This window comes from Ascidia mentula, chromosome 9, assembly GCF_947561715.1.
Source record: "Ascidia mentula chromosome 9, kaAscMent1.1, whole genome shotgun sequence".
Taxonomy (NCBI): domain Eukaryota; kingdom Metazoa; phylum Chordata; class Ascidiacea; order Phlebobranchia; family Ascidiidae; genus Ascidia; species Ascidia mentula.
In genome coordinates, this window is record NC_138574.1 from 10,273,007 (window position 1) to 10,287,584 (window position 14,578).

The 14,578-nt window shown below is 42.8% G+C and overlaps 1 protein-coding gene across 1 annotated transcript in view; it reads left to right on the plus strand.

Moving 5' to 3' along the window:
• LOC145912920 (thrombospondin-type laminin G domain and EAR repeat-containing protein-like) overlaps window positions 1–14,578 on the plus strand; it is a 28,205-nt gene that overhangs the window by 7,633 nt on the left and 5,994 nt on the right. The window contains exons 2-6 of the mRNA XM_083000368.1: window positions 1,473–1,572; window positions 2,149–2,299; window positions 2,499–2,692; window positions 12,138–12,228; window positions 13,538–13,631. Coding sequence (XP_082856494.1) covers window positions 1,473–1,572; window positions 2,149–2,299; window positions 2,499–2,692; window positions 12,138–12,228; window positions 13,538–13,631 — 630 coding nt within the window. The remainder of the gene's footprint in view (window positions 1–1,472; window positions 1,573–2,148; window positions 2,300–2,498; window positions 2,693–12,137; window positions 12,229–13,537; window positions 13,632–14,578) is intronic.

Consider the following 14,578-nt stretch of genomic DNA (forward strand, 5'->3'; position numbering starts at 1 on the left):
TGTCCGCAATATTGGAAACAACGAGGTGGCATGAAAAATGGCCCACTTCCTTTGCGGGACCAATAACGGTCAAATGTCGTTCAGCAAGAAGCCAGGGTGTTGTTGTAACGCCAAGTTTCTGGTGATCGATCTATGGTGTTGCGACTTTCGAGGGACCGTTTCCGCTCAGGCCACCCCTGATACAATCGCAACATCAATCGAACTAGGGTAAAACGCGGATCGGATGTTTTGGCCGCACGGTTGAAATTCACTCCCGGTTTTCCGTACCACCAACCTGACTTAATTGGAATATTTGGGTTTCAAGTTGCGGGTTGGATACGACAGTAACAAGTGTTTTTTTGTAACGAATTTGTTTCAGTGCTGTCACTGAAATGTCCCAGGTCAAGGGTTGCGCTTGTGTCAAACTTGTACCGATGACATTACAGATAGGAAGGAATTGTCTATTACCTGTTACTCGTTGAATTCGTGGCTGCTCGGTTTTTGACGCAATCGCTTGCGCAACCTTTTTGCATTTCGAGCGAGCAGGCAACCCATCTTATCCTTAATGTTTTGATAATACGAAAACATTTGGGAAACAGTTTTATTTTCAATGGGCCGCGTGTGGCGTCTAAATGTTTGGACAAACATTCCATTAGTCACCACCACGGCAAAGTCGTCTGGATAGTCACACCAGCTGCACTGATGAGACCTTATAGGTCGAAACAGTGGCCATCTGTATGCAGCTTGCACAATTTTGTGCAATGTCTAGCACCTGGTAGAGAGGGAGAGCATCCTCCCGTTCCCACACCGAAGATTCCACTTTTCTCTTATCCAGAAACTCAACACACCCCAATTGTTTATGTACATTTGTCACACGGTGTCGGGCATAAATCCTCACCGAGAACGTCTGACAGGAAGAGGAGGCCTCGGCGCGCATTGTTCACTTTTGCGGCCTCCCCTGCGCACAGCGGCCGGCAAACTTCAAAGCCTTGCTGCTTCGAGCAAGACGCACTTGCACTAATATTGTCACAGCAAATAAATCGAATTATGCCCCTGCCTTCAAGAACCTATAGGTATACATGTCGCGCCTATTGCTGCGGTTTATTCAGAATGGTTTATTTGCACATTTGTGTATGTAACAGCTGTAGTCTGAAGTCCTACTTTCTTTTATCGTCCCGGTTTAGTTCCACAGCGCCAAATGGCAATGGGTTTCAGCTAATCTATGCTTACCCGACCCCGTAACATGTGGAATGTGTATTTTGGTGTCTTGTCTATATTGCAAAGAAAAACGCTCTGACAGATCTTCAAATAATTCACAAAAAGTAAAAAAGATGTTCCTGTAGCAATATTCCGTTAGTTGGTCCTTGTTTTTTTACGATACATTGACTTACGGAAGCCCAAGTATCAAATTGAATAAGTTAAGCTTGCCTTAAATGTAGCTATCTGCGTGCTTTCGTACGCTTACCTATTTATAAATGACTTGTATTTTGCAGATTCGGAACCAACGGACATCTTGGCTCTGGCTGTGAGCGATACGCAAAGCTATACAGACGGCGTGGAACTTGTGAACGTTAATGGAGTCCAAGGTTACAGGTAGGTACTTGTGGCTTTTAAATTTTAGGTGTTTTGTTCAAAACCACACCTATTAAACTATCGTGGGCCCCTTCAAAAAAAAATTGATATTTTTTATTAAAAAAAGGCAAACAAATAATAACCACACACACAAAATAATGCACTGAGCCTCAAATTTTCCAGTTTCCGTGACATCCACTTGTTGACCGGCTGTCGAGAACAGATTCGCTAAAGGATTTCAACCGCTAATTAGAGGCGTATTATACGACACGACCGGGGATGGGGTTTCCTCATTTACACTGAGATAAATGGGAGCTTCCCTATCGTTACTGACCGTTTAAAGCCACAGTCGCTACGTTTCTTGTTCCCTGCTCCAATTACGCGGGGTCAAAGTTCACCAGTGCTGGCTGTAAACTCGAGCGTAACCGCCACGATTTGTGACGTAGGAAGGTGTTGACGCTGTATCGAAAAACACTGGCGTAAATGTTAATTGTAGCTTTTGGGTGGAAAGAGCTGTTGGTTAATTACATACCTGTTACTTCGTAAATTTGACTGTTCCGACAACTTACTTTTAGTGGTTTTGTTTCGTTCACTTAGATTTGGACCCAGCGCTTTGTTGGCAGGAGTTGACAGCGAAGACATTTTCGTGCATTGTGATCGTTTTCCTGGAGAATTTTCGGTTCTTGTGAATTTCAACCACAAAATGCTTTCTTCCAGCAACGAGTTTCTTATGACTCTACTTGCTCAGGTAAAGATATTTCTAACAAAACTTTTTATATCACCCAACATTTTATGTGTGGAGAACATTTCGTACGTTCATGGAATTTTCCTGCAATTTCGTGAAGGTATTGCGACAAAACACTATTGATCCCAAAGTCTCACTTCAACATATATTTACATCATCCCTGCAATTCAACAACAGCAAATTTGTTTATATTTGCCCACAGGACCGTAGGACAATTCTCGTAGCGCTGCGCATGCGTTCCAGGCGCCTGTACTTCGACTACATGTCCCGCGACGAGGTTCGATCCGTTCACCTTCGGGACGACCGCTTCACAGACGGCAACTGGCATACGTTGGTGGTGACTGTGAGTCGAAGGATGGTCAAGTTTACCGTAGACTGCACGGAGCCTGTTGAAAGGTGTGTTAAGGATTTTGGCATCGAATTATAATTTTGCGATATGTGGTAAAGGCAGGAAGTTGGTTTTTGATATTGGTTATTTACTGTACTTACAGGACTGTTTTTTTTTGCAAATAAGGAACAGCAAATCACTAATTAATCTGTTTAAATTTAAAATTAAACGCGTCGTGTGCTCTCAGTACAGCATCATGTACGAAAGAGAGAAATTGACGTATGTGTGTTTTAAACAAAGCAAAATGTTCAAATACTAAAATGATACCAGTCACGTTTACGATGCATAATTTTTGCTTTTCCTCCTAAACTGAACAATATTTACCTGAAAAGACTTGCTTTTCGCCCTCTGGGACACAAATGACGTAATCCTCAATTACCCCCCTCTCTCTTCGAAATCCCGGGAGGAATTTTGGAAATGGCCGCATACAGGCGCCGTATGTTGACGCAACGAATCAACGCGAGGGTGGCAATTTTGTTAGGATTCCATCTCAAGCGTCCAACAATGCAACACTTGCCGCGGATAATCGCCCAGAATGAAACTTTCGTCAGCTCGCGACGTGACCACTTTGCGGTTATAAAAGCCAGGTCGCTTTTTGATTGTTACGTCACTGTGGACGGAAGGGCTTACGCCGGTTCGGTACCGATTGTCGAGCCTTATTACTTGGCACGCGTCGAAATATCGACACCTGGATATTTGCGCGGGCGTGTGCGATTATAATAAAAAAACGTTTTCATAAGTCTGCAAATAGTTTGTCTGATTCATGAAAAAAACTATTTATGAAGAAAGATTCTTTTCTAGTTTTGAACTAAATGATATCCTTTGTACGTTCAGCAAAACAATTACTTACAATATGCTTATCAACGTAATATGTATTTAACTGATTCGAAAAGCGCTTCCTTTAATGTACGTCAAATCCTCCAGAAACAACAACAAAACAAACGCTTTTCTGTTGCGAAATCCTATTCTCCGCACGACGACTAGTGCAGAAATGAAATATTCTTTTCTGAAAACCAAAGTCGTTTGCAAGTCCCCTTTTGGTTCGTACCACCAGCCGCGTTTTAACCTCTACTCAAATCGGGAGGCATTTTGGTTGCGGAAACCCAAACACCATACGCTGGATTACAACTGACAACATTACACACGTATGGTTAGAGCGAGCCTTGCAAACGGCCCAATGTGCATACCATAGGCGCCCCATTGGGGCCTTAGATTGATGGCGGAGTTGATTGAAAGCGCCCCGTGTGTTGTTGTTGCCCGAGAGCCTAGTTTTAAGGACCGCCTGCACTCAAGCGATAGACGTTGATTGTTAGTAGCTCTGTGGGCCCATTCAGCGCTCGGCCCGCCCGCGAAACCCTAATAAGCCCCGGGTAAAACCTTAATTCGCCGCAAGGTACGCGCCGCTGCTCGTTGAACTTGTGCCAGCGCTCGACTGGGGGCTCTTTCCGCTCCTCAGAACCCCAACGCGCTGTGACATAGGCCTTTGCATCATTCGATCCCCTGCGTAGTGATAGCTCCCTTGTAAGCCGATTTGACGTACACACGTGTGCGAGAGAGTGTGTGCACATTCTGGGCGCTGAAGTTTGGCCGTTTATGCGGATGCGGGTTCGGGTTTTTGGGGTGTTCTTGTGTTGCCCCAGCTTTAAAAGCGAAGTTTGGATGTTATGAAAAATTGTTTCTGGCTGTTGTGCGGGATTTCTTCTGTTCAAGCCATATTCAGTTCGTGTTCTCTATTATTTGTTTTGACAGGACAGGTAAAAACGGATCGTTGTGATTATTTAATAGCAATATACTTGACTGTTAATTTTTTTAAACTATGCATAGAAACGTAAGCATGTACTGTATTTAAAAAATTTCGAAACAAAACCAAAGTTGAGGTTCACAATTTCCAGTTGGTGTGTTGTGCTGGAAAATTAACATTTGAATCTAAAGTGGAACGTGACATCTTGTGTGTTGAAACTCCAAAGTGTTGAGTAATTGCGCTATCAAAGTAGTCCAATGACGTACACGGGACACCGGTGCTTTCGAGCAACAAACTCAATGCGTGGAATTCGGCCACCTTGACTCGCACCTTTACAAAGTTGACTTATTTTTTCGTTCATGTCCACACCGATATTACTTCGGTTCCAAAGGTCCCCTTAACGTGAGATTTATTTGCTTGTCAAAACGACAGCTGTTGCCGCGTCCTAAAGGTGCCCATTTTTACCCCACACATTCAGCAGCACGCACCGCGCAAGCCGCGAAGGTGTAATCTCCCAAGTAACAAGCTCGGCGGCGCTTCTAAAGTACGGCGAGGAAAAACCTGTGCCCGGACCGAGCGAAAGTCAAATTGCCGGCTCCACTTGCCTCAATACAAAACACTGTGACCTCAAATTTCCGCCCTCAAATGCTTGGCAACCTGGAGTTGTTTTAAGCAACTGCCACCTGCCGTTCGCGGTTCTAAAGGTGGTGCCGTCACCGGTGTGTAGAGGAAGTGTCACCCTTCATGTGGTAGATTTTTGAGTAAAAATGAGGAAGTTGGGGTTTGGGGTGCGGCCACGGTAGAATGCGTGTATATATGTGTTTGACTATGGCCTAAAGTATTTGGGTAGTGTTGAACGACATCGTTACGCTTAATGACAATTTGGTTGAGGTAATGCTTTTTAATTGTCCTTTGATTTTTCTATATCGATCTTTAATCTTGGTTGGTTGGTTCAAAAAACCGAACGGTCTTTTTGAAACCAATCATATTTTTGAACTTGCCTCATCCAATCAAAAGAAGAGGAACTTCGCTTCTACTTTTCCATAAAAGTGGTTTCCTAGCAAATGCTCCTGTGGCATACTTTTGTAATCATCACAAATTCAGCACAAAAGCTGCCTTTGCGATGCAGAAAATGTCTGACTCGTGGGAACCTGACATATTACGATGGATAATTAAAATTGGCGGCGCGGACGTAAACCCTGCTGTCCCTTCAACTCAACACACCCAATGCTTGTTGATGTTTTGCCACCTGGGTGAGCGCGCGTCCGCTGCAATGGTCTCAGTTTCGAAACGCCGAAATCGGCATGTCATTGCCACTCTGGAGACGTTGTTTTGGACCGGGCAGTTACCGCTGTGACAAAACAATCACCCGAGAGACGCGCGGTTCTTGTTTGTGTCAGAAACGCTGCGTGGCGACGGTTAGATCGAGTCGTGCCCTCGTGGTTCCGCCCCTGAAATTGAAAGTAAACTCTTTTGCCTTTGGAGTAATCCACGGTGTTTCGGCGAGGCGCGATTCCTGCGTTGAAATGGGAAATTGCAACAAACTTTAGTCGGTTCGAATTCGCTTGCCCAGCACGCATTTCTGATTAAAACGCCCCAAATAGCAGCACGACCTAAACATAGAGGCCATTGCCGTCGTGTCGCCGGTTTCCTATCCTAAAGGTCACCCTCTTGCGTTTATTTCAGTCTGGGTTGTGTGAATTTGTATTCTTTCTACGAAATGGTGACATGTAAGTAATGAACTGATAAGTTTGGAACTACCGGTGACCGAAATACTACTACCGGATTACGCGTGTAGACGTTGCAGGTTTACTACTTTAAGAAAGTGTGTATGTCAAAAAACTCCCACAATGTGCAAAAATTGAAGGTATTTGGCGAAAAAATTAATTTTTATTTGGGTATGATTTTCGGCTTCGAGTTAGTTTCGAAACTTTTAATGCAAGTTTGCGAATTTTTGCAACATTTCCACTTTCTGAAAAAATTTTGCAACATTTCCACATTTTTAAAGACAATTCGATGAACGCATCTCCAGTGCGCAACTTGTACCACACAGATGTATGTAAACAAGAAAGTATTACTAAAAACCCATCTCATAAAATAACTTGATACATTTGATGGATGTTTAAATCTTACCAGTCTCTAATCTCTGAGTATTAAAGCACTATTTTAGTTAACCGGGAAGACGAAATCCCTATAAAATTCCAAGATTCGAGAGAAGGAGACATATGGGTTGGTGGGAAAAAGGCACGTCCGGTCGTCATGGAAAAGTTAGCCTGGAACCCAAAACATGACGGTGCAGGAAGGTGCGGCCGCAAACATTCATACGACTTACGAAATGAAATCGAAAACTGAGGCTGGCCTTCGCAGGTCGTACAGGCACGGCGCGGTTGTTAGTGTTTGGTAAAATTACACTGCACCGTCGGAGCGGCAATTGAACGCCCAGACTCGCAGACAAGATCTGTTATTGTTTATTCGGCGATCCTGACTAATTTTCGCTTTTTTAGGTGTGAGGAACTTGTTACCTGTGTGACATTGCCACTTGACTTTTTCGGGTTGGGAGGGATAATCTTTCTCGTTTACGCTGCACCCGTTTTGCAAAGCCAAGCCACAAGAAGAACTAGTGACACGTCTCTTTTGCCACCCAAGTTTAAACCTGTCCACACTCTGTTGTTTCTTTCAGTATGATATGACAGATGAGTTAGTTGACTCCCATATGGCAAGATGTATGGGGAGATGAATGCCAAAGATATTGCCAGAATTTCACGGCGTTTATTGATTTCAAACTAGCCACGATAGAATTGCATTTAATGCAAATAAGAACGGCATTTTACATCACCACCCAGTAATTGCTGTTTATTATAATAAATATTTTGTAATATATTGCCCCACCATGAGCACAAGGTGCCGATTCATCTTTCTCAACCGTTGGGCAGGATGCGGCAGGATTATGGCGTCCATCTTCGCCGGGTTTTGGCGTGTCAAAACTATGAGAATTGTTGCGTGGCCAGCAGGCACATTACGACTGAAAAACATTCTTTGTATTTCAACGTGATGGCTGGTCTACGTACGTCAATTGAAAAGTAACAACGAAATTTTTTATCTCTCTGAAGACTTAACTTTTCGTACTTGGAAAACTTTTTTTTTATCACGTTTTCACATGGCTACAAGATTCTTTCAAGAAAGCCACTGTGTAAATTGGTTGAAGTGGAAACTACGTAAATTTGTTAAATTCGCTTCTCGCCATTAACACAGGCATTACTTTGTCATACTTTACGGCAAATGGAAACTGCTTCCCATGTTTAAATATGAAATTTGTTTAACATGAAATGTGTGTCTATAGCAATACCATGTTAAGCACGGGTCAAGAATTCTTGCAAATAAACGAACAAAGTTCCGTTTGAATAAATGCAACCCATGGTTTCCTCCAACCACGATTTCCTCTGCGACATCGTTGTCTCGCAACGGAAATCGTAAGAAATGTTCTTGCTATCCGGATCCGTCTACCAACCAGATACCATGCATTCTGACTGGCGAGTGACGGCCCGGGCCCCCGGGGGCGGCCCACTTGCGACCAGGCGCGTCATCAAAGGTGCCGCCGACGCCGGGTACCAAGCAACGTACGTTGGAGACCCCATTTACCAATACGGCGTTCCGCTTTGCGTTGAAGTCTTCATTATGTCGGCTACAATGACGCTCATTAAATATTGACTACCGGGTTCGCCGATTTGGAAAGGGACGGCACATAAATAGGAAACGAGGATTTGCTTTGATCTCTCCGTTTCCCCAACTCTGTTTATCTTCGGTCCCTGTGAATCCCTTATTAGTCGGTCTTTAAAAAAGCGAGCCGTCCCTTAGGTATTTGTTTGGTTTTAAAGTTCCAAACTGCTCATTGGATCATTGATTCGAGGAATTCTGTAAAATAGTATTTTTTCTTCGTGTTTGGAAGATGATGTACTTGCCTTCGACTTATGAGGTACACAATTTTCAGTTAAATAAATTAAAGTCTTGTCCTATTACTCCTACTTCAGTGCATTTCAAATTCATTTTATGTTACATACTGAAATTAGGGAGGAATTGCCAATGTAATTAGTATGGAAAACGAAGGATGTTTAAAATGACAAAAAAAAACTACTCATGAAAACAAGCTCCTGTTGCACCACAACTGCAAATAAACTGGTGCATAAAATCCAGGCGTAACTACGAAGACATCCGTTACAGTGGATTCGTGCGTCGCGACATAGTAAAATGGTCGCTCATTCGCTCATAACCTCCTGCAAAAAGCTTCTAGTCATTATATATCGCTCCACGGGGGCACCATAATTTTTAACGGGACTTTTTACGCAGCTTGCGATTAATTTCCGAAGTTTGCGCTTCGTCTGGAAATTTCTACTGTTCGAGATTTTTAACAACGCTTGGTTGGGATATTATATGAGCACCTTTTTACAATCCTGCCTTTGAAGAGTTTTTTTGGCATTCTTCTCATGATTTCAATGTGTTCAAACTTATTTTTCAATAAAAACGTCTGTGTAAAGGTGTCTGCATGTCCGAGTGCTTTTGAATGAGCAAACATAACGTTTACTGTTGATAAGGATAAGACAAATCACTTTTACAGTTATTTAACTAGTCACAAACATTTATCGGGACGCCGTTGCTTTTTCTAGGAAAGGTCACAAACGGGGCATTTGGGGGCACTTGCTCTTAGCACTGATGCCAGACGGCTCAAGAGCAAGTGTACGTGTTTGACCTTTAACATGCCACAGGCCATGGAACTGGAAAAACTCTTTACAGCTAATAATGATCACGTGGTCGAGAAGTCCGGTCACCTGACAATTAAGCTTTTATCATTCAACTGTTGTCAGATTTAAATGTATCGACCTTTTCACGCTCATTTCATCATTGCCAAATCACACTCCTTCAGAAGATCACTCGTGCGGACATAACCCTTGCTAATACAATTTACATTCTTTCCCACAATTACGCAGTGCATACGTAGCAACTAGGGGCCCGTAATTAACCCCTGTCCTTTCGGGAGCTGCTGGCCTCCAATACAAACTCCAAACAGATGTTATCAGAGTAACTTTTTTACGGATACAAAACTTGATGCGGTTAAGAGCTTGTTTCGACTTTTATCTGGTAATTCGTAACCACGAAGACTATGATTGTTTTTGGTATAATAATGCACTTTCTATGGCTTTTTTGGGGGAAGCCTTTCATAATATACAAGGTATCTCGACCGTCTTTGCAACGATCATTGTTGAAATTGGTGTGAAGTGCTGAATGTGAAAACAGAAGAATTTTAATGGGGTTCTGTTGTCTAAGAAATCTTGTTTCTAATGTGCTTTAAAGGGGCGTTCGAATTTCTGAAAAGAAAATACTCTTTCACAACTTTTAAATGATTTGGTTACGATGATGCCGAGAAGGGTAAATCGCGACAAAGTTTCTTGTAATAGGGTTTGTATTTGAGCCAGTGAATTTCCACGAAACAACTGATTCGTGAACAAGTAATTTGTATTTTGTGTGAAGTGTTTGCGTAACAGGTTGTTATTCAGAAACCTATCAGGCGGTACCCAGTGGTCGACGTATTAGACTCCGCCGAAAATGCAAGCTTCCGATCAAAAACGTCGTTAATCACATGTTGTTGTTAAACAAACACTTGACCCAGTTCGATCTAAAGTATCTCATAACGGCGCCAAAGCTCGATTGGTATCCGTGTGACCTTTGCATACGAAAATAAAAATCAACCCCGGCCTTCGGAAAAGCGTAAGTGGCAGCCGAGCATTGTTACCTCACAAATGGCCGAAGCGAAATCGCCTGAACTGAGTCGCGGGCAACTGGCCGGGGATAGGTTTTTTTTGCCTAGTGTGTCCGGAATGTGTGTGAAACGACCCGGCGAACGGGGAATTTGAGATTGTCCATCCCTGCGAAGCCCATCAGATTGAAAGACAAGCGCCCCGCTCCTTTGAAGAGCTTGTTGTTTATGTTACCCAACTCTGTGTTGTTCTTCAGCGGCGCACGCCTGATCGGTCAGTTGAAGGCTGATTGCGTTTTTCCTGGCCGTTATTATGTTGTATCCTTGCTTCATTGAGGCTTAAACTCTTGTCTTCCCTTTTTCGATGATTTCGGGTCCAAATTAAACGACAACGAAGGTACTGGCGTATTTGTATGTGAAACCGAAGTTCCTACAAACCAATCATAAGCCATTGTTCAAATTGGCAGAAAGAATTAGGTGGTCCTGTGTTGATATCACCAAAGGGAAATTTTGTGAAATCAAACCATCCTGCTGGTAAATCTCGATCAGAATCCTGTGGGTAAACATGGCACCTGGTTAAACCACTTTTGTCCATACAACCGATCACTCGGCTGACAAGACCTCACAAACCTCTGCCGCAATCCCAAATGGAAACGCCCCGTTTCCTTTGCTGTGGTTTCTACTGGATCCACAAGCAATAAGATTCTGTCATCGATGAGACAAATTCATTGTCAGAGGGCGCCGTGGTTCATAACAGGTGCAGACACCCCGTCGGCAAACTCCTTCCAACACTCGTCCAAGTCGCATTGGATCCATCGTCACTAACTTGCCTATCCGCATACCTGGAAAGATCGAAATAGGCCGAGGCGAGACTGCAAATGGTAATGAAGCGGCGAAGGACAGATGGCAGCGGCGTTCTTGAGCAAATAGCCATTGCAGGCAATCCATCTTTGCCGATTATCTATGCGCCGCATCGACTCAAGCGGGAAAGCATTTGCGCTTTAAGACTAAGACTCGATGATGTGAGACCGTTATTGCTCTGCTCGCGGTGCAGGTGTGCTAGCTTCAACTCGTGACTGTGCGTTACGATGTTTGGGTTGCAATAAGCGCCTCTGTTTGAGGGTTAGTGTACATGCAAACGTTATAATACCTGGCCTTTTATATGGCCCCTAAATAAAGTCCGTATCATTTAATCCTCAAAAATCCTTCAATCTGTTATATTAATAAGGAGGTGATGTCGGCACATGTCAGATATAAATCCGGGCTCTCTGTTGCCTCCAGTGGGCTTATGCAGATTGCGTGTTCGGAAAACAATAAAGGTTTTGTTCCGAAAAATTACACGACCACAAAACGGACGCAAGCTCCACGTAACCCTTCTACCATCAATTACAAGCGCCGCAAACATCCTTTAGTTTTATCACTTCTCGCAACATTGAAACGTCAACGACACGTGACCGATAGGCAGTAATCCGTGGGATGCGCCTGCGTCATGATGTAGTCCTGGGTCATCGCAATCTTGCACTGCGGCAGGAAATCAAACTTAATGATTTTTCGCCAACACAAATTGCTCGGTAACTGGAGCAAGACAAATAGGCGACCCTTGACCCCTAATCGCTGACCATGAGCTATCACGTCCGCTATGATATATGCAAATGGTTGTGAACTTCAAAGTTGGCGTTTTCAATGGCGTCGTGTTTGGGCATAGATTACGTGCCCTTTCTTGTTTTGAATCCTATCTTCTGTTGTCCCTTGATCAAAGCATTTTTACCTGCGGTATATGGCGCCCAAAGGTATAGGTTGGAAAACTGGTGGAAATACGCGGCCGAAACGTGATATCCAGTATCACATGGGCGATGTTGTTTATTTTTTTTTATCTTTTATTTGCACCAGAGTGAAGACCATTTACGAAACAGATAGCACAGCTCAAGTACTTTGCACACTTACATTTTGTTTCCGCTTCCAGAGAACTCACCACACCATTTCCAAAGCGATTGAATATTCGAAACACGCGGATCTACGTTGCGAGTCGACGAAAAAAGAAAAAACAGTTCACGGTAAGGGGAAAAATATTTCCTACACTTCACCTAACAAATAAATTGTGCATAACGATACACAAATCGTGTTCCGAATTGTCAAATCAATGTTCTATCGAAAACAATGCTTTTTATATGCTTTTTGCAGCGACTTTGTATGATTGCTGTTAAGGGACAACAAACCGTGTAACCTGGGGATATCGATGAGAATGCGATGTAGTGAACCACGATTTGTAACACTGTAGTAATTAGTTGAGAGTTTCAACTTTAGCGGCGCCACTCAACGAGTAAGCTCTCTGGCGGAGAAGGCAGCGGAGATTCCAATTCATACATTAGCATTATTTAAGTCCATAATTTGCGAGTGCAAAATGTGCTTTCAATTGCACGTGTTGAGGCACATATTAGCCTGCTATGGTGTGGGAGAACATTGTGCAGGACAAGCGGGCGTGTCGATATTGTCGGCAACTTCCAACGAAACAATCGGGGCATTTCCTTGTAATAAAAGCGTTTTTCCGTCTTGCCTAATGCGTGATAATTGACGTACTAAAAAGACACATAACGCGTCAATTTGACTTTAAAACACCAGTTTAAAGACCTTTTCAAATGTCCCATTCTGTCGATTACGCTGCAGAGCCTCCTACGTGGCGATTATGACGCCCGCAACCACTTTGTACAAACTCACGTTGTAAGTACTTCTTGTGATCGCCGGATCGCCGGATTTTGTGAAATATGTTTACACATATAAATACATACGTGGATAAACGAAGAGAATGTTAATTCTGGTCATGACAAAGCTCCATGCATTCGAATTAACAACACGTGTCCCAAGAGTTTGCAATGTTAATGTTAAAAATTGTGTACGAAAGTTTTTAGAATAGCAGTAGATCTTCGTGCAAAATTTTTGTGTCAAGCACAAACACGCATAATTTTATATCAAAGAAAGTTTGATGATGGTATCGTGAATAAGTCCATTTTGAAAATTTATCAATTAATTTTTGAACAAAAACTGCTTCGCACATTCCAATAAACATGAAATAAAACCATGAAGGTTGTCGAGTCAGGCGCCAAGGTAGAGGTGATTTCCTCACGGAAAATTACGACCTGGCGTGATTAACACTACTTTGCTAGAGCAAACAGAACGTTTACTTCGAACCAAATCAACAAACTTTCAACAGATTGCCTAATAGTGATGGTTTGTTTCTAAGTTCGTCGTGATCAGTTTGTGCGGTTGCCATTTACGAATCATTATCTGTTGCGGAACTCATATTCTACCTTCCCTTAGTTTGTAAAACTTTCCTATTTTTGAGCACGTGTTTTTTTCCATCTTCAGGGTCTTCTGCGTCAGTTAGTTTTCTTCCCTGGATCGGATGCAACGACGAGAGTTTGCCCCTCCACCAATCCACCGCTTTCCGGGACATCGCCAGGTCAGAAAATAATGTGTTAAGTCGCATAAGATTAACCCGCAACAATCGTTGGTATTTAGGTTTTAAAATTCATTGTATTGGAGTGGATATATTGGCATGAATTATTTTTCCCGGTTTTCAAGAGCAATTGTTTGCTTTTCAATTTTATCATTGTGAAAAACATTATGTTATAAGGTAAACTCTGTCTTGAAGTTCAAAGCCACATAGGTGCGGGGTTTAAGTGAAACGTTAGTACAACTTGGAAACCACCAAAAGTGGACCCTAAAGGAAACAACGTCGCTTTCAGTATTTTCCCAATGTCTTTCACAACTTCCAACTATGCCTAAGCCTTTACAAAAACACACCTATCCTTTTCGTCTTCCTCCAGCTAGACCATGGCGCCTAAATTCCCGACAGCTGGCACTGACGTGTTCACTCACGTGGCGTTTTCCTGACTCACGTGGCGTACCTGAGTCAGAAACCTTAGGATTTTCGTTACCAAACACTGTTAAACCCATTTTGTCGATTGATGGCTTTGACAACGACCGATGAGATTTTGTGCTTCGCGAACTGTTTTGATCCACCAGGGTCTAGAACTGTGTATTAATTTTGCTTAAGTCCTGTCGCGTCAATGCATCATAAGGTGTAACAACTATTTTCTATCAACAGCTATATTTATTTAATGTCATTTAGAGTTTTTGTATTGAATGCTGTTGTCCAATTACACTAGCGTAGCACTACGACGAAGCCAATGAGGCAATGAACGTTATATAAATTTGAAGAAAATGCGTTGGGTTGTTTAACTTCGAAAAGTTTACTACATTAATGACTGCAACATGTTGTACAAATTTCGATGCTCGTCGTGCTGTCGCCATTTTGCTTAGTTGATCATTAAACCTGAACTACTATTAGTATATCGGAAACAGCACAAGCATCACCCGAAATAATTTGCCTTTTCATTAAGAGTA